General features: G+C 44.5%; 1 protein-coding gene across 1 annotated transcript in view; it reads left to right on the top strand.

Moving 5' to 3' along the window:
• Positions 1-23,386, top strand: part of LOC132780139 (latent-transforming growth factor beta-binding protein 4) — a 95,407-nt gene that overhangs the window by 35,710 nt on the left and 36,311 nt on the right. The window contains 3 exon segments of the mRNA XM_067460851.1: positions 12,801-13,028; positions 18,661-18,890; positions 23,072-23,177. Coding sequence (XP_067316952.1) covers positions 12,801-13,028; positions 18,661-18,890; positions 23,072-23,177 — 564 coding nt within the window.

Below are 23,386 nucleotides of genomic sequence, written 5' to 3'. Positions count from 1 at the left end.
TTTGGGTGAAAGAACTCTTGTCTGCTTGAGGTACATGTGAATGTTGCAATTGGCCACCTTGATTAGTATATAATGGCCTTTCAGCTTCAAGATCTGACTGCTTACTGCCTGGAGGAATCCTTTATTGGGAGGTAATTAGCTGACCCTGATTATTTCTTGTCAAAATTCCCCTATTTTTGAGTGTTGTTCTTTATTTACTGTCCTGATTTTAGAGTTTTTAAATACTGGTAGCCAGATTTTGCTCATTTTCATGGTTTCCTTCTTTCTTTTGAAACTGTCCACATGCTGGTGGATTTCAATGGCTTCTCTGTGTAATCTAACATGGTAGTTGTTAGAGTGGTCCAACATTTCTGTGTTCTCAAATAATATGTTGTGTCCAGGTTGGTTCATCAGGTGCTCTGCTATGGCTGGCTTCTCTGGTTGAATTAGTCTGCAGTGCCTTTCATGTTCGTGTTTGGGCAATGCTGCCCAAACGGAGACTTGTCCACAGCTGCATGGTATACAGTGGACTCCTGCAGAAGTGAGAGGATCCCTCTTTTCCTTTGCTAAATGTAGCATTTGTTGGATTTTCTTCGTGGGTCAAGGAACATGGAAGGCAAAGCCATCAGTATAGTTGAGAACTGGTACAAGGTTTTTTATAGATGGCATTTGACACCAATCCTATTGGCTAAATTCAATAAAAACCATAACACCCAATGCTGGAGGTGCGGAAAAGAAGCTGGAACCTATTTCCATGTGTACTGGGACTGTAAGAAGATCAAAAAAATTTGGATGATGGTACATCAACACACACAAAATATTATAAAAGTAAAGTTTGAGATAAAACCTGAATATTATTTATTGAATATAACGGACATAGACCTGAAGACAAATGAAGAAAAAGTCTTTTTCTACTTGTCATCGGCAGCTAAAATATTAATAGCGCAAAAGTGGAAAAGTAAGGAAGCCCCAACTAATGAAGATTGGTTAAAAAAGATAATGGACTTTAAGAACTGTGATAGGTTATCGAATTTATTAGAGGAACAGAATAAGATCAAACAAATAAACTGGAACCATTTGGAAGAATATTTGAAGAAAAGATTCAAGCTGGACATATAAAACTCTATGGGGAAGAGGAAAAAGAATTGTAAGAGAGAAGTAAAAAATAATGAAGCTAGATAATTACTCCTCTGTGGACTGAACGGAAGTGGAAATCACATATGTCTACCCACACCCCACCCCCTTTCTCTCCCCTACCTTTTCTACCCTATCTACCATCTTCCCTCTCCCTTTTCTTACCTACTCCTTCTCATCCCACACTGTCTGTCTAAACTCCGAAACTTTCTATCACAATGATTGTTCCCCCTCTTTCACTGTAAAGGAAAATTGAACAATAATAATAATAATAATAATAATAATAATAATAATAATAATAAAAGGAACATGAAAGGCACTGCAGACTACTTCTACCAGAGAAGTTAGTCATAGCAGAGCACTTGCTGGACCACTCTAACAACTACCATGCCAGCTAACAACTTCCAACAAAGGATTCCCCCAGGCAGCAATCAGCGAGGTTTTGAAGCTACAAGACCATTCAATGCTAATCAAGGTGGCCAATTGCAACATTCACACCTGACTCCAACAGACAAGAGTTCTTTTTCCCACCCTGGACATTCCAGAGATATAATAAACCCCACTTGCCTAGTTTCCAACAGACCCCTCAACCTCTGAGGGTGCTTGCCATAGATGTGGATGAAATGTCAGGAGAGAATGCTTTTAGAACATGGCCATACAGCCCAGAAAACTCACAGCAACCCAGTACAGGGAAGGAATATGCTGATAGATGAGTATCAAGATGCATGGGAACCTGACCAGGCAGGAATAAGCTAGACCTTGAAACTGCTAGGCCATTAAATGCTAATCAAAGTGGCCAATTGAAAAAATCAAACTTGCCTCAAGCAGACAAAAGTTCTTTCTTCCACCCTGAACATTCCACAGTTGTATAAACCCGTTTTTCCTAGTTTCCAACAGATCTCTCAACCTCTGAGGATGCCTGTCATAGATTCAGGCGAAACATCAGTAGAGAATGCTTCTGGAACAATACATACTCTCTATACCCTTGCTTTTTGGGCACTTTGACTTATGCCTTTCTAGATGACAATGTAAGGGCATAGAAGTCTTGGGAGAAATATTTGGGACCAGCTGCTGACTTCTTGCTCATGTTTTGCACCCCTTTCTTGTCCTTGGCATCAACACAGGCACACATCTGCCAGGTTTCTGGCAATTTCTCAAGAGCAGAGCAGGACAGTATTCTCTCTCCCCCTTCCTACCCACTGGACCAGCTGTCCTCAGCTGGCCTTCCTTCCTTCTTCCCTCCTCATCTTCTTCATCTGTCCTGCCTGGCTCTTCTTCACTTGCTTGCCCACTTGCCCATACCCGGAGCCCTCCCGGTCTTTGGCCACAAAGGACATCCACTCCCCTTTACCTGAATCAGTGCCTCAAATGTTCCTGTCCTGTAATATAGCTGGGCAGGTGCCATATATGCACTGGGGCATGATCCACACAGGACTAGTGATGTGAAACATTGGAGACATATTAGGTCATGTGGGGAAAACAGCAGTAGGAGCTTGTGGTGAAAGGAACCTGAACATAATTATTCTCAGGATATTTCTGGAATGAGTTCCAGGCAATACATTTTAAGGTCAAGATAAAGGTTTCCCTTTGACATTAAGTCCAGTCGTGTCCGGCTCTGGGTGGTGGTGCTCATCTCCATTCTAAGCCGAAGAGCTGGCATTGCCCATAGACGCCTCCAAGGTCATGTGGCCAGCATGACTGCATGGAGCACCATTACCTTCCCTCCGGAGTAGTACCATTTGATCTACTCACATTTGCATTTTTTTTCAAAGCTGGAGCTAACAGAGCTCACTTGCACCCTGGATTCGAACTGCCAAACTTTCGGTCCGCATGTTCAGCAGTGCCACTGGGGACAATGTATTTTAGATAGGGCAAATGAGTGAGAGCTCCTAAAACTGGAATGAGGTTGAAATGTTGCCTTCACCTCCCCTATTGAGCTCCCAGTGGTGCAGTGGGTCAAACCCTTGTGCCGACAGGACTGAAGTCTAACAGGTCGGAGGTCCGAATCTGGTGAGAGTTTGGATGAGCTCCCTCTGTCAGCTCCAGCTCCCCCTGCAGGGACATGAGAGAAGCCTCCCACGAGGACGATAAAACATCAAAAATCCATATGTCCCCTGGGCAACATCCTTGCAGATGGCCAATTCTCTCACACCAGAAGCGACTTGCAGTTTCTCAAGTTGCTCCTGACACACACACATCTTCCCTATTGATACTGCTCCAAAGCTTTTATATAGTGGCCATTTCTAGAAGCTGTTTGGCATGAGGGATGTGTGCTTGCTGCCATATATAATCCTATTCTCCTTTTCTCCTTGCTCCTGGCCATGTTTCCATTTGCTGCTTCTTCTTCCCTGCTTCTTCCTCCTTCTCCTCTTTGCATCCTATTGCCAGGGCTTCATTCCGAAGACCCCAGATCTACCCAGAGCCTCTCTCAGGGCTGGAGTGGAGAATGCAGAGGATAAACAGAAGACTGGCATTGTGCCACAGCCAGATGGAACCAGCTGTTTTCAGCAGGCGAGAAGCCAGGCTGCCTGGGCTCCATCCCTGGGTCCAGATTCATAGAGAGGCTCTTGCCTGAGGGCAGGAGATGTGTGTGTTGCTGTGCGTGTGGCAAGGAAGTTGGCAGAATGCAGAACTCTCAATTTGCCTTTGATTTCCCTAAGAGGCATCATGGACTGTGCAACATGGTTGCTTTGGAATGTATAAGCCCAGCGTTTCTCAACCTGGGGGTCAGGACCCCTGGGCGGATTGCGAGGGGATGTCAAAGAGGTCGCCAAAAACCATCAGAAAACACAGTATTTTCTGTTGGTCATGGGGGTTCTGTGTGGGAGGTTTGGCCCAATTCTATAGTTGGTGGGGTTCAAGCACCTCTTTAATTGTAGATGAACTATAAATCCCAGCAACTACAACTCCCAAATGTCAAGGTCTATTTCCCCCAAACTCCACCAGTGTTCACATTTGGGCATATTGAGTATTCTTGCCAAGTTTGGTCCAGATCGATCATTGTTTGAGTCCACAGTGCTCTCTGGATGTAGATGAACTTCAGCTCCCAAACTCAATGTCAATGCCCACCAGATCATTCCTGTATTTTCTGTTGGTCATGGGAGTTCTGTGTGGGAAGTTTGGTTCAATTCCATTGTTGGTGGTGTTCGGAATACTTTTGATTGTAGGTGAACTATAAATCCCAGCAAATATCAAGGTCTATTTTCTCCAAACTCCGCCAGTGTTCACATTTGGGCATATTGAGTATTCGTGCCATGTTTGGTCCAGATTCATCATTGTTCTGGTCAACGGTGCTCTCTGGATGTAGGTGAACTACAACTCCATAACTCAAGGTCAATGCCCACCAAACCCTTCCAGTATTTTGTTGGTCATGGGATGTCTGTGCGCCAAGTTTGGTTCAATTCCATCAATGGTGGAGTTCAGAATGTCCTTTGATTGTAGGTGAACTATAAATCCCAGGAATTACAACTCCCAAATGTCAAGGTCTATTTTCCCCAAACTTCACCAGTGTTCACATTTGGGAATGTTGAGTATTCTTGCCAAGTTTGGTCCAGATCGATCATTGTGTGAGTCCACAGTGCTCTCTGGATGTAAATGAACTACAACTCCACAACTCAAACCCACCAAGCCCAGTATTTTCTGTTGATCATGGGAGTTTTGTGTGGCAAGTTTGGTTCAATTTCCTTGTTGGTGGGGTTCAGAATGCTCTTTGATTGTAGGTGAACTATAAATCCTAGCAACTACAACCCCTAAATGACAAAATCAATCCCCCAACCCCACCAGGATTTGGGCATATTGCGTATTTGTGCCAAATTTGGTCCAGTGAATGAAAAGACATCCTGCATATGTGATGTTTACGTTATGATTCAGAACAATAGCAAAATTATAGTTATGAAGTAGCAACAAAAATAATGTTATGGTTGAGGGTCCCCACAACATGAGGAACTGTATCATGGGGTCACGGCATTAAGAAGGTTGAGAACCACTGTGTTAGACTTTTCATTCACTTGTCTTCTCCATTGTGCTGTTTTCCTCAATTTAATGTTACCCAGATCTGGCATGTGTGCGCAAAATGGGGAGTAAAGATGGACCATGCAGTTCTGTTCTGGCACGTTCTGTCTCTCTTGCTTTTGCCACAGATTCTCCTTTTATTGGGACTGCGACATTTATGGAGAAGGGCTGAGGTGGAACATGCCTTTGGCTTCCCACACGCTAATTGATATCAGCCTCAGTCCTCCAGGGAGTTTTCTTCCACATGCCTTGCAGAAACGAACGGAGCCGTGCCACTCGTTTTGAGCAAGCCGCTGCATGGAGGGGAGAGCCCTGATGGGACCATGGCCTCTTGGCAGATTGGTCAGTGAGGCTTGTCTTTTCTTGCCAGATCCTGCTCTTTGAGCTGCTCCAAAGCCATCTCCTCCCTGCACGGAGGAGGCTTCTTCTGCTGGCACTCCGCTTGCTTCCACGGAGGCTCCAGATGTTCCCGGTCCTGCAGCCAGCCAATCTCTCCATGAGACACAGTCCTCCCCTCAATGCCAGTACAGTACACCCAGGCTTTCCATGGTTTAGCATAGTGGTTCTCAACCTTCCTAATGCTGCGACCCCTAATACAGTTCCTCATGTTGTGGTGACCCCCGACCATAACATTATTTTGTTGCCACTCCTTAACTGTATTTTTGCTACTGTTATGAATCGTAATGTAAATATCTTATATGCAGGATATACATTCACTGGACCAAATTTGGTACAAATACCCAATACACCCATATTTGAATACTGGTGGGCTGGGGGGGGGGGGGTGGTATTGATTTTGTCATTTGGGAGTTGTACTTGCTGAGATTTATAGTTCACCTGCAATCGCTCGTTGATTCTGAATTCCACCAATGTTTGAATTGAACCAAACTTGGCACACAGAACTCTCATGAGCAACAGAAAATGCTGGAAGGATTTGGTGGGCATTGACCTTAAGCTTTGGAGTTGTAGTTCACCTACATCCATGGGCACTTTGGACTCAAGCAATGTTGGATCTGGACTAAACTTGCAAACTTAACATTAATGTTAAATATGCCCAAATGTGAACACTGGTGGAGTTTGGGAAAAATAGACCTTGGCATTTGGGAGTTGGAATTGCTGGGATTTATAGTTCACCTACAATCAGAGCATTCTGAACTCCACCAATGAAGGAATTGAACCAAACTTGCCACACTGAATTCCCATGATGAGCAGAAAATACTGGAAGGGTTTGGTGGGCATTGGCCTTGAGTTTGAGAGTTGTAGTTCACCTACATCCAGAGAGCACTGTGGACTCAAACAATGAAGGATCTGGACCAAACCTGGCACAAATAATCAATATGCCCAAATGTGAACACTGGTGGAGTTTGGGGAAAATAGACCTTGACATTTTGGAGTTGTCGTTGTTGAGATTTATAGGTCACCTACAATCGAAGAGCATTCTGAACCCCACGAACAATAGAATTGGGGCAAACTTCCCACACAGAACCACCATGACCAACGGAAAATACTGTGTTCTCTTATGGTCTTTGGTGATTCCCCCTCTTTTGACCTGAGAAGATACAGCTGCCTCCGTGCTGCTCTGGCCTTCTGGTTGGGTAGAAGTCATTGGCATTGCACCAGCTGGAGAGGCTGCTGGAAAGAGCTGTGCTTTTGAGGGAGCGTGGCATTTTTGAGTGCCAGGCAACCGTCCTTCCTGGTGACGTCACTCCTGTCAAGGCAAACTTGGGACACGGGGAAGGAAGGAGAGGGTGACAGCAAAACAAGATTGGAGTGAAGGGCTTTCTGAAACCCAACAGCATCTCTAGTTCCTGCTGGTGATGTGATGCTCATAAAAACAATATCTGGAATGCAGTTGTTGTTTTATGTATGCCAAAGTTCTTCCATGGAAACAGCTGGCTGTTTTTTGTCTGTGAGCAATGTCCACATTTGGTGCAAGATTTTATTTATTTATTGTATCAGGAGCGAAGGGTACAGTTGTAATGTATTTTTAAGAACACAGAGTTTAAAAACTTGGCAATTAGATGCAAGCAAAATGTAAGGAGAGAATGCTTCTGGAACAAGGCCATAAAGCCCAAAAAACTTACAGCCACCCATATTGGAGTGTCTCTGGTGTTGCTATAAGGAGGTCCTCCATTGTGCATGTAGCAGGGCTCAGACTGCATTGTAATAGGTGGTTTGTAGTTTGCTCTTCTCCACACTCGCATGTCGTGGGCTCCACTTTGTGGCCCCGTTTCTTAAGGTTGGCTCTGCATCTCGTGGTGCCAGAGTGCAGCCTGTTCAGTGCCTTCCACGTTGCTCAATCTTCTCTATGCCCAGGAGGGAGTCTCTCATTTAGTATCAGCCATGGCTTGAGGTTCTGCCCAGGAGGGAGTTTCTCATCCGGTCTCAGATTGAGGTGCTGGGTTTTACCCTACCACTTTTGGACTCTCGCTTGCTGATGTGTTCCTGCAAGTATCTCTGTAAATCTTAGAAAACGATTTCTTGATTTACGGCATTGGTGTGCTGGCTGATATTCGAACAGGGGATGGGCCGTAGATGTCACTGCCTTGGCTCTTTCATTATTGGCTGCTACTTCCCGGCAGATATCAGCTGGTAAGATACCGGCTAAAGTATAATTTTTCCAGTGGTGTAGGGTGTAGACATCCTGTGATATTGCAGTATGTTTCATTAAGAGCCACATCCACTGTTTTAACGTGGTGAGATGTTTTCCACACTAGGCATGCGTATTCTGCAGCAGAGTAGCAAAGCACAAGGGCAGATATCTTCACTGTGTCTGGTTGTGATCCCCAGGCTACTGCTAGATATTGTTTCTAGCAACCACTTTTTGCTTGATATTCAAGCAAAAAGTAAGTTGGAGCATGTTTCAGGGTAACTCCCAGATATTTGGGTGTTCTGCAATGCTCCAGTGGGATTTCTTCCCAGGTAATCCTCAGAGCTCGAGATGCTTGTCTGCTCTTAAGATGAAAAGCACATGTCTTCATGAGAGAAGCCTCACTGCATGATCGTAACTATCCAGGGGTCTCCTGGGCAACGCCTTTGTAGAAGGCTGATTCAGTGCTGAATGCAGGACTTCTCTGAGAGCAGATGTACACTGAGCTAACTTACCCAGTGCAGACACATATTGACCTGACAACCCCTCCCCAAACACACACATATAGACCCATCTTAATGCCCAGCAGCTAAATTCAGTGAAATAAATATGTTCAGTTGCTGACTGGACTGGAAGGCAAGGAATTATGTTCCCAGCTCGCCAGCGAGCAATGATGCAGCAAGGAATTAAAATATGTGTTTTGGGCGAGTGGGCTTATTAACAGAAGACCCTCACCATAGTGTACAGCACCAGTATCCCAAAGTGATGAAAAGAACAAAAACACACACTGACCAATATTATCTCTTCCAAAGGAGGCTTTTCTTTATAGCAAAATAATATAGTTGCACTATTGACAAGAACAAGGTTTCCATAACTTAAATAAAGTTCAACTTTCTCACTGGAGCTTCACACATGAGGCCTTACACACAGCTTTATGCACAAGCCCATCAAGCTGAGGCTTCTTTCACCAAAGCTTCTCACACCAGGCCTTCTCATAGACTAAGGCCTACCTCACAGAGAAGCCTCCTCACACAGACTGAGGCGTTCTCTCACAGACGAAGGCCTACCTGATACTATGAGGCCTTCTGCCAGACTGAGACTTTTCTCCCACTGAGGTTCATCTCAGACTGACTGCTACTAAGCTACAAGCACACCTACTTATATAGAACTGCAGCTTTTGCTGAGTTATTGCATCCATTGCATCCAGCCTTACTCACAAGGCCATCAACCTGGGGCTTCTTTCACCGAAGCTTCTCACATCAGGCCTTGTCATACAAGGTCTTCTTCTAGACTAAGGCCTACATCACACTGTGAGGTCTACCTCATAGAGAAGCCTCCTCACAAAGATCAAGGCATTCTCTGACAGATGAAGGCCTATCTCACACTGTGAGGCTTAACTCACAGAGAAGGCTCCTCACACAAACTAGGCCTTCTCCTAGACTAAGGCCTACCTCACACTGTGAGGTCTTCTTTCAGACTGAGACTTTTCTCCCATTGAGGTTTACCTCAGACTGACTTCTAAGCTACAGCCACACCCGCTTATATAGAACTGCAGCTTTTGCTGAGTCATTGCATCCATTTAACCCTTTCAGTGCTTGACTCACATTTTTTGTAAGCGTTCTCTCACAGATGAAGGCCTACCTCACAATGTGAGGCCTTCTCTCAGACTGAGACATTTCTCCCACTGAGGTTCACCTCAGACTGACTGCTGCTACTAAGCTACAGCACACACGCTTATATAGAGTCATTGCATCCATTTAACCCTTTCAGTGCTTAACTCACATTTTTGTAATTAAAATACCTAGTTAATTTTTAAGATTTCTGACAACGTGTTCTGTTTCTGCTTGATGCAACCTCTGACTAGTACAAGGAACTGGAAATATGTCCTTCCTTGTGCCCTGAGTGGGGGCTAAGCCGACCTTTTTTGCCAATTCTGACAGCTGGCTTTTAAGATAGATGGTGGGGTGTTTACTGAATACAACAAAGTTTATTGATTATTTATTTACCATATTTATATACCACCCCTCTCAGCCCGAAGGCAACTCGAAGCGGTTTACAATCGGCAGGCAATGCCACCAAAACATAATTTATAAACATTAACATATAATATAGACCATATAAAAGCAGTAGAAACAATGTAAGGGATCATGGGTTTAGGTGTGGGGTCCTTTTTCAAAGAAATCCACAGAGTCCAATATGCTCATGCAATACACCGTTTATTCAAGCTGATCGGCATGAGGCGAACAGACAGCACTTCTGCAAGTGCTTCCACAGACTGCCACGCCCCTCCTCGGCTTTTGCAAACCTTTATACTCAGGTAATACAAGGGGTTTTTTGGTCATGGAAAGTACTCTCTTTCCAGCCCCCCTCCCTTGACCTTTTGATAGAAAGTACCTTCTTGCACCTGCAGTCTTTGCGCTTAACAACAAACCAACTTCCTATGTAAGCTCAAACTTTGTATGACTTCTACATGGCACCTCTTGTTTTTAAAACATTTTCCTCTGTGCTACAGGGAAAATGTTTTAAAGGGAGGGGTACATTTCTTATGTTTCTTTACTAAAGGCTTTAACTATTGCTAATTTCACTCAAAGCCCCTTGCTTAGCTATTGCTAATTTCACTCAAAGACCCTTTTAACAATAAACGCCATTAAACACAAGTCCTCAAGTCCTCAGCGTCTCATTACTCATTACTTGTTACATTACTTGTCATTGCAATACAAACGGCTCACCGTATTTGGGGATTATTTTTGCAATTGTTCTTCCACAATTCGCAAAAGGCATTGAAACAGAGCTGGAAATTTCATCACCAGTTCAATGGCATTTGTCCTTTTGTTTCCACTGGGTGTCCAAAGCCATAGAGATCCAGTTTAGCCTTAAAATGTTTTGCAACCCAGATCTTCTGGTATTTTCGTGCACACAGCAATGTGGAGAGGAGAAACCGCAAAAGAGGACAGTGGTGCTCAACATCACCCTCTGGGTCCAAGCTAGTCAAATTTCATGGAACCACAGAGCCATAAATCCTCATTTCTCAGAGCAGTGAAGAGATTGTGCCTGCTTTTGAACAACTTTGGCTCTGGTTTGCTGTCTCCAGAGAACATGGAGACAGCATGGAGACATGTGAACATGGAGACAGTGTGATGGAAGGGTATTTTTCTCATTGATTTGTTATGTCTTTTGTGTCTGGGGTCCATACATGTTGCAATGCTGCTGGTGTGTGATTCCAACCTGCTGACATAACCTCTGCCTAGTTTGACCTCACTCTTGACATCAGTCCTGCTGAGCGACACATGCCCTTTTCCTGATCCCTTCAACAGCCTTGCCCAGACGGACTTGCTCAGGACAGCCAAGAACAACCGAGACTGTCTGGCCAGCCGCAGATACGCCTGGGAATGTGTGGCAAAGGAGCCTTCCTCCGGGAGGCCTGGCGCTGTCCCAGCTCCACACGCCTGGCACAGGAAGGGCATGGGGAGGGGGCAGCAACCCAAGTGTTGAGTGTGGAGAGGGTACTGAGCCTTCTTGGATCAGGCAGGGACATGATGCAGGAGGATTCTGTGGTGTAGGCAAGAGTCGGCAGGATAGAACAAGCCCTTGTCTTTATGTATGTGTTGAAGGATACACAATTTAACCTCTCTCTCTCTCTCTCTCTTGTAAGTCTGAGGACTGAAGACTGTGAGTCACTACACTCCCAGGTTTTAGGGTGTCAAATGACAGAGAAACGAGCCTCAAAAGCTTCCCCACTGCTGCTAATGGAACAAATCCCAACGAAACCACACCTGGAATATTGTGTCCAATTCTGGGCACCACAATTTAAGAGAGATGTTGACAAGCTGGAATGTGTCCAGAGGAGGGTGACTAAAATGATCAAGAGTCTGGAGAACAAGCCATGTGAGGAGCAGCTTAAAGAGCTGGGCATGTTTAGCCTGAAGAAGAGAAGGCTGAGAGAAGACATGATGAGGGCCATGTATAAGTATGTGAGAGGAAGTCATAGGGAGGAAGGAGCAAGCTTGTTTTCTGCTTTCCTGGAGACTAGGACGCAGAACAATGGCTTCAAACTACAAGAAAGGAGATTCCACCTGAACATGAGGAAGAACTTCCTGACTGTGAGAGCTGTTCAGCAGTGGAACTCTCTGCCCCAGAGTGTGGTGGAGGCTCCTTCTTCGGAGGCTTTTAAACAGAGGCTGGATGGCCATCTATCAGGGGTGATTTGAATGCAATTTTCCTGCTTCTTGGCAGAATGAAGTTGGACTGGATGCCCCATGAGGTCTCTTCCAACTCTATGATTGTATTATTCTATTCTATGAAGCTCCAAAGATTCAGATTATGAAACGAAACGGGACTTCTCCGATTCTTTATGAAATGAAGTAAGGGCCATCCGAATCTCCAAAACGAATTACTATTCATATTTCAACCACTTATCACACTTACCTAGAAATGGAGTTTTCCGACGTGATGTCTTTCGGGGTTCTGATTGCTGTGAAGTTGGCTGTGAAACTGCAAGAGAGAGAGAGAAATTGATTCAATCGCATTGATGGAATAAAGAGTCTGAAAGTAAATCATCTTGTTGTGGTGTAACTTTAAGTCCATTTCCAACTTAAGGTAATTATAAGGTGACTACATTGCATGATGGTGTCAAGATTTGTTCAGATGGTTTTACCATGGCCTTCCTTGGAGGCAAATAGAGTGTGACTTGCCCAAGGTTACCCAGTGGGTTTCAATGGCTGAATGGGGATTTGAACACTGGTCTAGTCAAAGACATGAACTACAACATCACACTGGATCTCTTCCTAAAGTTGGTGATTCGCAAATGCCTTGAAGCGATGCATGCAAGCAAGTCAAGCCACATGCTATATTCCAACTATTGTTTCCATCTGTAGCCTTCCAAGAAAGACTAGAACATCTTTTCCGGATTGTGTCTCTGAACATGAATTCTGTAAAATTCTGCATTATTTATGCAGCCTAGTTGGGAACAACCTATTCCCAAGTCAGAAGGGAAATCTGCACAAGTTGTGTTGCTATCTAAAGAGGGTGGCAAATGAATGTGAAAGGATAATGACTGTGTCTCACAACAGCTCTTTCTCTCCCACAGTCTTGTGTCCCCTCATCTGCCAAAATGGAGGAGTCTGTCTCAAGAAGGACAAGTGCCTTTGCCCTCCCAACTGGACCGGCAAGTTCTGTCACATCCCGGCCCTTCCGCATTCCCACGGACAACCCCACATGCGCCGAGAGACTGATGCGCAGTCGGATGGGAGAGCGCAGTCCGTCACCAAGTCTGTGTACACCCTCCCCATTGCCAACCACCATGAAGAGCGTGACGGTAAGACATAGGGTTGGGAGAGGGACCCTGAATATGAGTAGGAAGGAGAGAGAGGAAGAATGTGATGACAGAGCATGTTTCTCAAATTCTTAGGATCTCCAGCCTGTTGGTTGACAAAAAGCATCCGCTTCCAGATCTCTGGAAAGCTAATTCCAGCCAATAGTTAATAATACTAGGCTGGATCAACCAGTTTTTCACTTGACACATGGCAATCTTTATTATCCCTATTGCCTGAGTGCTAAATGTTGGGATCCAACCCCACACTCACCAATGAGGAGCAGTTAGTTAACTTAGCATAGACCAGTAGTTCTCAATCTGTGGGTCCCTGGGTGTTTTGTCCTACAACTCCCAGAAATCCCAGCCAGTTTACCAGCTGATTCTGGGACTTGAAGGCCAAAATATCTGGGGACCCACAGGTTGAGAACCACTGGTATACCTAAGGGTTTCCCTTCCCCCATGTCTCCTATATAATAGTCGGAATATATCTAATTTCTTCTCTCTGTTTCTGCTCCCATTCTGATTAGTTGTTTAAAATGGATGTTTTTCTACCGCAAGCCTTTTTGAATCTGACTTCTGGCTTCTTACACTTTAGTATGGAGAGTATGTGCTGTGTGCTTTGAGATCTCTCTCTGCTTGTGTGTCAGGAGACATGTAGTTATTGAGTTTTTCCCTCTTGAAACCTTAGAAGAGATGGGTGTTAGAGTAGCTCAGGCCCTGTTCTTGATTTTTAAGAAACACAGTTATTTCTTATTATTGTAAATAAACATTTTGTGATTTTTTAAAGATTGGACTCACGTTTGCCTCCTAAGTTCTGAATTCTTTACAGCCACATGACACGGCACTTCATGCTCTGCTCACTAATGTTCAACTTTTGTATCCTGTTTGTTTTTGGATGCTCTGCTGTTTATATTTTAGGGTTGTTTTTCCCCAACACTAAATATATGATGCAACAGCATAGAAGGCAAAGTCTAGTTTAAGTCTACTTTGGGAGGAATAAAGTGAGGTATAAATAAATAAATAAATAAATATTATTATTTGAAACACAACAAGATGAGTCCACAACAAACAAGGTCACTCTGCCGGCTATTGTATTGGATCACATGTCGGACACTTCCCAAGTGTCTAGGACTGTGTGATGTAATAATAATAATAATAATAATAATAATAATAATAATAATAACACTTTATATGTACCCCGCTACCATCTCCCCAAGGGACTCGGTGCAGCTTACTGAGGCCAAGCCCCCAATACATCAATAAACAAACATCAATAAAATAAAACATCAATAAACAATCAATACAATATAAATCATAAATCACATAAACAAAATAGACAATAAGCAATGAACAGTAACATTTAAGCATTTTAAACCAATGGCCGGGCCAAATGTGATAGATTAAAATTAAAAAATAATGCTGATGTGAACAAGGTAGGATATAATTGGGATAGGATTTTCAGAGAGAATGAGGGAACGCAGTCAATCCTAAAGCAGTAGTAATAGTAAAGTGCATTTTGAGGACATAATGCTGAGAGTTTTCCTTATTCTGGGAAGGCACACTGGAACAACCACGTTTTCAAGCTCCTCCTAGAGACTGCCAGAGTTGGGGCATGTCTGATGTCTCTGGGAAGTGAGTTCCAGAGTTGGGGGGCCACCACCGAGAAGGCCCTCTCCCTCATCCCCACCAATCGCGCCTGCGAAAGAGGTGGGAGCATGAGCAGGGCCACTCCAGATGATCGAAGAGATTGTGTGGGTTCGTATACAGAAATGTGGTCACGCAGGTAGGCGAATAATGCGTGCAGATCTCAGTAGGGTGGCCTTTTACAGCTGGCAAATGGTAATGTTATTATTATTATTATTATTATTATTATTATTATTATTATTATTTACAGTATTTATCTTCCGCCCTTCTCACCCCGCAGGGGACTCAGCACGGATTACAATGCACATATACATGGCAAACATTCAATGCCAGTTAGACAAACAACATATATAGACAGACGCAGAGGCAATTTAACATTCCAGCTGTGCCAAGCTTTTCCGGCTTCATGAGGGTATGCTGGATTCCAGCTCGATTCTGGCCACAGGGGGAGATGCTGCTTCACCGTCCATTGTGACACCGTCTCCTTTGATAGAGTGCTTCCTCATTCTTCTGCACATTGCTGGAAGGTTTTATGGTGTCGTAAATTAGTTAAATTAGCCTCCCCGCATAAGCAGTGACTAAATTTCTTACTTGACAGATGCAACTGTCTTTCGGGCTGCATAGGTTGACAGCAAGCCAGACGAATGGCAAGAAGCTCACTCCTATCCAAGCTGGCTTTGAACTCATGACCTCTTGGTCAGTAGTGATTTAATGCAGCTAGCACTCAGCTAACTGCACCACAGCCCGGTCCTATTATTATTATTATTATTATTATTATTATTATTTATCAAGTCAAAGTCTAACAGCCCTGTTTTCTGAGACCAAAAAGAACCTTCTGCTGAAAGGAGATACTGATAGTTAAAGAAGGCATTGTTACAAAGAACGCTAGTTGTCGAGGAAGTAAATAGTAGTTATTGGAAAATCTGAAGTATACAGCCAAGAGAAAAGGAGATAAATAGCAGACATGTCTGTTGCATGCAGATATTTAGGAAGAAGTGAATAAGGGAACATCCCGATTTCCTCCCGCATGGTTACAGTACAATAAAACAAGCCATTGGGAGACAGCGGGGAGTGGAAAGACACATTGCTTAAGCATAAGAAGGTGCTTTGTGGATCAGCCATGCCCCCTCCGTGGCCTTTAGCTCAGCTGAACTGCTCAAGATATTTGGGACAGACCACAGGGTAGTCTTTGTTCCTTGCCTCTGTGCTTCCAGGCGGAGGGAGGGGGAGTCTTGGCTGTCCAGAGCAAGAAACAGAACATGGGATCCGGGCCAAATCCACAAAAGCCATTTTAAAGCCGTGTTCTCAGGTTAACGTCCAGCTGTGGGAAGCGATCCACATTGGGCCAAGCCTATGCCAATTCCCTCCTTGAAGCTCCCGTGGTTGCTCTTTCCCTTTGGGCACGATCCATGCAGGTTCCTTAGGGAGAAGCTTGGGCCAAGTTGACAAGGCTGATCCATCTCTTTGCTTGGTCAGAGCAGCAGCAACACTGCAGAAGAAGGCGGTGGAGCTTGAGGGTTTCAGGGTTTAACCCTTGCCAAGGGTTTGGATCTGAGTGGTGGTGCAGTGGGTTAAAAACTGCTGAACTGCTGAACTTGCTGACCAAAAGGTCAGTGGTTAGAATCTACGAGCGAGATGAGCTCCCACTGTTAGCCCCAGCTCCTGTCAACCTAGCCGTTCAAAAACATGCAAATGTGAGTAGATGAATAGGTATCGCTACGATGGGAAGATAATGGCGCTCCATGCAGTCATTCCGGCCACATGACCTTAGAGGTGTCTATGGACAACACTGGCTCTTTGGCCAGCGTTGGAGATGAGCACCAACCTCCAGATTCAGAAACAACTGGACTTAATGTCAAGGGAAAACCTTTACCTTTAGGTGCTCAATAGCACCTATTCCTCCCCAAAGGTGATCGTGAGTTATCAAAGGAAGAGATCCAAGGTTTACTTTATGGGGAAATAATAATATTAATTATTAATATTATTATTATCATATAATCTTTATTTATACCCCATCATCATCTCCCCAATGGAGCTGCTGAACTTGATGACCAAAAGGTCAGTGGTCCGAATCCAGGGAGCGGGGTGAGCTCCCGCTGTTAGCCCCAGCTTCTGCCAACCTAGCAGTTCAAAAACATGCAAATGTGAGTAGATCAATAGGTACCGCTCCAGCGGGAAGGTAACGGTGCTCCATGCAGTGATGCCGGCCACATGACCTTGGAGGTGTCTATGGACAACGCTGGCGCTTCGGCTTAGAAATGTAGATGAGCACCAACCTCCAGATTCCGAAACGACTGGACTTAATGTAAAGGGAAAACCTTTATCTTTAGGCACCTATTCCTCCCCAAAGGTGATCTTGAATTATCAAAGGAGATCCAAGGTTACTTTATGGGGAAATAATAATAATAATAATTAATATTATTATTATCATTATCATTATAATCTTTATTTATACCCTGCCACAATCTCCCCGATGGGGACTCGGGGTAGCTAATATGAGGCTGAGCCCAAAAATAATACAACAGAATAATATTCAAGAAAATAGAAAATTAAACACAACAAAATACATAATGCAACAAAATGAAACAATCAATACAAAATAACATAATAGAATTAATCACAGAGGGCGGGCCAAATGTGTAGGATAAAATGTTGAAAACGTTAAAACCCTGGGTGAGGTAGGAAGTAGAGGAAGTGTATTTGTAGGGAGGAGCCCAAGATGGGGGAGCAGTGGGGTTTTGGGCTTCTTTGGCGTGGGGGAAAGTGCATTGTGAAAACAAACTGTAGATGGAAACTAACAAAAAGGGTTGGGTGGTCACTCTCCGAAGGCACATTGAAAAAGCCAAGTTTTTAGCACTTTCTTAAAAGCTTCTAGGGTGGGGACCTGCCTAATCTCACCTGGTAATGAGTTCCAGAGTCGGGGGGGGGCCATGGCGGAGAAGGCTTTCTCCCTCGTACCCACAAGTCGTCCCTGTGAAAGGGGAATAGAATCATAGAATCATAGAGTTGGAAGAGACCTCATGGGCCATCCAGTCCAACCCCCTCCCCCCAAGAAGCAGGAATATTGCATTCAAAGCACCCCTGACAGATGGCCATCCAGCCTCTGTTTAAAAGCTTCCAAAGAAGGAGCCTCTGCCACACTCCGGGGCAAAGAGTTCCACTGCTGAACGGCTCTCACAGTCAAGAAGTTCTTCCTCATGTTCAGGTGGAATCTCCTTTCTTGTAGTTTGAAGTCATTGTTCCGTGTCCTAGTCTCCAGGGCAGCAGAAAACAAGCTTGCTCCCTCCTCCCTGCGACTTCTTCTCACATATTTATACATGGCTATCATATCTCCTGTCAGCCTTCTCTTCTTCAGGCTAAACATGCCCAGCCCTTTAAGCCGCTCCTCATAGGGCTTGTTCTTCAGACCCTTGATCATTTGAGTCGCCCTCCTCTGGACACATTCCAGCTTGTCAAAATCTCTCTTCAATTGTGGTGCCCAGAACTGGACACAATATTCCAAGTGTTGTCTAACCATGGGGTGAGAGGAGAGCCTCTCCAGAAGTTTGAAGAGATTGTGCAGGTTTGTGGTGGGAGATGCGGTCACAAAGGTAGGTGGGTCCCAAACCATTCAGGGCTTTATAGGTGATGACCTGCACCTTGAATTGGGACTGAAAGTAGTAGTGGTATTCTGAGGACCTGAAGGTGCTGAGGAATTGAGCTTGGAGCTTTTTCTGTGATGATTTTTTTGTGGTGGAGAGTGGGGTTTGAGGTTGGGATCTGTGATCTTACTTTCGCTACACTTTGATAGCACTAATACTTCTGTAGATTTTTCTGTGGAATAATGGGATTTGTAGTTTGGAAGGGTATTTACAGTTCTCCTACAGAACACTTTTGGGTCTCACTGTGCTGAGTTCTGCGACAATGTGCTGTAACTGTGTAATGAAAAACAGAGCTGTGCGATCAGAAAAAAGTTACGTTCTCTCTTCTCCATCTTCTTTCCCATCTCCAGGTGTGGCATCAATGGCAAATGTCCATGTAGAGCATCCTCTCGAGGCCTCGGTTGTCGTCCACCAGGTGGAGAGGGTCAGCGAGGGACGGCCGGGGGACACCAATGCCCTCCCACTTTCACGCCCAGCCCTCTACAGCATATTGGCCCAGAGCAGCCCTCGGGAGCCTGGCGAGGGATACAGCGAGAACTCTGGCTTTGGCTACTGCTTCAGGCAGCTCAGTGGCGGAGAGGTACCTGCAGGGCACGAGCTTTCTCTCTCTGTGTGCTTTGTTGGAAATAGTAATCTTCTACAAGCCTCCTATACTTCTACAAGCCTCCTATACTATCCTATATTGTTATGTATATTATTGAGATTGCTTACTATATCGTATGTATATATTGGTATGCAGGTTTTGTTGGAGGTTGTAAATGTAAATAAACAGAAGCTTTACCACAGTTTCTGAACCAAAATATACCCTGCAGTATAATAAAGTGTCACTCAGGCTTGTGTAACAAGTAACAGTATCATTACTTCAGTTCAAAAAGGTCAAACAGAGCAACAATATATACAGCAGTCTCTCTGAATTCTTACAGAGAACAGAGGGAATAAACAGTCCTTTTAAACCAGGGGTCCTCAAACTAAGGCCCGGAGGCCGGATACGGCCCTCCAAGGTAATTTACCTGGCCCTCACTCAGTTTGAAATTACTTGAAAGCACACAACAACAACAATCCTATCTCATCAGCGAAAAGCAGATCCATACTTCCTATTGAAATACTAATAAGTTTATATTTGTTTTAATTGTACTTAACTTTAATTATTGTATTGTTTTAAGTGTTTTTGCACTACAAATAAGATACGTGCAGTGTGCATAGGAATTCATTCATGTTTTTTTCAAATTATAGTCCGGCCCTCCAACAGTTTGAGGGACTGTGACCTGGACCTCTGTTTAAAAAGTTTGAGGACCCCTGTTTTAAACAGTCTTTAAAATATGCTTCATGCCATAGAAATGATCAGGCTTCAGAGAGTTGGCAGCCATTTCATTCCTGGCTGTTTCCAGTCAGTGCTCTCTTCACTCTCTCAGGTGAAAGTGGCAGTTTAAACCGTTTGTCTCAGCAGCAAGCTAGAGACAGTAGCCAATTAGACTTCGTGCTTCTGGCCTGGTCAGCCAATCAGCTGCCGACACATGTCTTTCCAGTCAACCCATTACATCGTGATGTCTTTTTACAAATCCCCACAGTTTTCCCCTTAACTCTATGTTAACTTTTGACAAAGTCTACTTATTTTTTGGTCTCTCGAGAGCATGATTCCAAAGGAATATATTTTTGGGGAGACTGAAATAACACTTCCAAAGATCTGCTATATATTTTATGCACTGGCATATCTTTGTTCCTAACAGTTCAGAGAGATAACCAGGTATATCAGTCTAACAGCTGAGAAACCTAAATCACCTTGCAGGAATACTAGTGGGTATTTACCACTAAGGAGAAGCGAGTTTTTAATTCTTGTCAGGAAGATAATACTTTACAAATGATTATGATCTCTAACAAGGTCATGCCTTTCCAAAAGGGTATGATTATTCGAAATAGTGTGAATGCCAAATCATCTCCGAAAGGGTCTTGCTTCAAAAGCCTGTGGAGATTTCTGGTTTTCCCAATAGTTTGCGCCCCTTTTGTATGCAGCCATAGCTCCAGCTTTCATATTTGATGAAACATTGGAGGATACTGGAGGATATGGAATTCCTCCAGTGTCATGGCTTCACTCTTGTACCCTTAACGTTTGTGCAAAAGGGAGAATTCCTACAACTGACTGTGTGATAAGAAGAAGCAATTCCCTCTTTAACTCAGATATTAAAGAAACAGGAGTTGTTTACAGTTTCCAGTCTGGCAAAACTGACTATACTAGAATAGCCACACTTGTACTACACGCTGGTGGCACAGCAGGTTCGACCGCTGAGCTGCTGGACTTGCTGATTGAAAGGTCAACAGTTCAGATCTGAGGAGCGGGGTGAGCTCCCATTGTTAGCCCCAGCTTCCGCCAACCCAGCAGTTCGAAAACATACAAATGTGAGTAGATGACTAGATACCACTCTGGCGGGAAGATAACAGCACTCCATGCAGTCATGCCGGCCACATGACCTTGGAGGTGTCTATGGACAACGCTGGTTCTTCGGCTTAGAAACGGAGAAAAGTACCAACCCCAGAGTCGGACACGACTGGACTTAATGTCAGGGGAAAACACTTACTTTTACTAAATGCCCCAGAAAATTAGATGCAAATTGTGACCTTGCCTTCACACATGATACACATGAAATGATACAAAACTCACAGCAACTTAATGATACAAGTCTTTCAATAGATACCACTTTGGCAGGAAGGTAATGGTGCTCCACGCTGGCTCTTCAATTTAGAAATGGAGCTGAGCACCACCCCCCAGAGTCGGACACGACTAGACTTAATGTCAGGGGAAACCTTTACCTTTTCCTTATGCTAGAATAGTCACACCTGTACAACACAAAGGCCAAAATCTCATCTTCATTTCCAACACACACTCCTGAAGCAGAGCCATGAGGTCAAGGGAAGAGCAATTGAGAGGCTTTCCCTCTGGTTTTGGGAGAGACCTGGCAGAAAATCGGCAGGGCTGTTCCTTTGCCAGCACTCTTAAAACGAGCATGAAGGAGTGGCGCCAGACATTTATTGGGTCCTTTTAAGAGTCCAAGAGCAATGGATGCTGGGCTGGAAGGAGCCAACAAGCCTGGGAGGTCCACACTGGCCACTCCACCCAGGAATGGACAAATATCTGGAAGCTGCTATTATTATTATTATTATTATTATTATCTTTATTTGTACCCCGCTAGCATCTCCCGAAGGACTCAATGCGGCTTACAAAGGCCAAGACCTCAAAACACAACATAACAGTACAACACCTAAAGCAAATTAAAAACAGTTAAAGCAATATTAAACAAGCAATAATCAATGCATCAAGACACTATAAACTGGGCCAGGCCAGAGTAATGGGTACAAAGGTTAAAAGTGCTGATGTGACAGGTGATATGTAAGGATTATAGGGCAAGTGCAGTGTGCGGTGTGCAGCAATCTTAGTTCTACTAAAGTGCTTCTGGGACTTGTTATTGGAGATTCCTATTCTGGAAAGGCACATTGGAACAGCCAGGTCTTCAAGTTCTTTCTAAAGACTGCCAATGTAGGGGCCTGTCTAAGATCTTTGGGGAGGGTGTTCCAGACTTGGGGGGCCACCACAGAAAAGGACTTGTCACGCATCCCCACCAAATGTGCCTGTGACACAGGTGGAATCACGAGCAGGGCCTCTCTGGATGAACGAAGTGAATGCATGGGTTCATAAATGGAGATACGGTCACCAAACCGTTTAGGGCTCTGTAGGTAAGCACCTGCACCTTAAATTGGGCTCAGAAGATAAATGGCAGCCAGTGGAGCTCCTTGAACAGGAGGGTTGACCTCTTTCTGTAAGGAGCACCAGTTAACATCCTGGCCGCTGCCCGTTGGACCAGGTGGAATTTCCGAGCCGTTTTTTGCCATGCTTGCAAGGACATCGAATAGCATTTCCCCCCTCTGCTGAACATCTCGGGACCTTTGCCTCCTTGGCTGGTCCCCATCCTATTCAGTGAGAGATCTATAACTCATAACCAAGGGGTCTAGAAGAGCTGAAGGAAGGACAGTTTCTTCTTCCCTCCTAACTCTTTGGATCATTTGGGTTTGGCTAGTGGATGGATGACCTTGATCATTTTAGTCGCCCTCCAGCTTCATGACTTTCCAGCTTCATGAGGGTATGCTCAAATTCCGGCCATTGGGGGAGCTGTCACTTCACCATCCACTTGTGACACCGATGGAGTACTTCCTCATTCTTTTGCACGCTGCTGGAGATTTTTATGGTGTCATAAATTAGTCAAATTAGCCTCCCCGCATAAAACGGTACCTACATTTCCTACTTGATAAATGCAATTGTCTTTCGGGCTGCAAAGGTCGACGGCAAGCTAGACAAATGGTTGGGGGCTTACTCCAGCCTGGGCTGGCTTCGAACTCATGACCTTTTGGTCGGTAGTGATTTAATGCAGCTGACTCCCAATCAGCTGCACCACAACCCAGTTGTTTGTGAAGCTAATGATTCTTGGCTATTCAAACTTCAACCACATCAGAATACTCTGGATTGGAATAGGGACAACCAATAACAATACTTTACACCTGGGAAAATCCATTTTCTCTCCAGGTATTCTCGATTTTACAGCTAACCTCAGGAGTGAATCTAAAGATGTGTGTGTGGCAGATGTGGTCCTAACCATGCTCATCCCCGCAAGCCTTCAACCCCGCAAGCCCTGAATTATAGCAAAGCAATTAATGTTCGTGGTTCTCCAAAGTTTGCCCTATTGCCTTACTCTTGCCTCTCCCTCTCATTTTCAGTGCAGCTCCCCATTGCCTGGCTTGCGCACCCGTGAGATTTGCTGCCGTGGGGCTGGCCTCGCTTGGGGCGTCCATGACTGTCTGCCTTGCAACAATGGTGGTCAAGGTAGGGCTCTTCTGCCATAGAGGGAACTTGGCACCTTTGTGGGAATTGTAGTAGGGAGGAAACATGTGGGGGGAAAACTTAGGTGCATTGGAACTGGGTGGCTTGGCACTCTTTCATGAAACATTTCACATTATGCAGTGATAGCTCTCCTTTAACTGCTCTGATGCTATCATACGTAGTCCTGAGGTTAGCACTTCGATGAGTCAGTA

This window comes from Anolis sagrei, chromosome X, assembly GCF_037176765.1.
Source record: "Anolis sagrei isolate rAnoSag1 chromosome X, rAnoSag1.mat, whole genome shotgun sequence".
NCBI lineage: Eukaryota > Metazoa > Chordata > Lepidosauria > Squamata > Dactyloidae > Anolis > Anolis sagrei.
The sequence above is the reverse complement of the archived record's forward strand: the minus strand, read 5'-3'. Positions and strand labels throughout refer to the sequence as shown.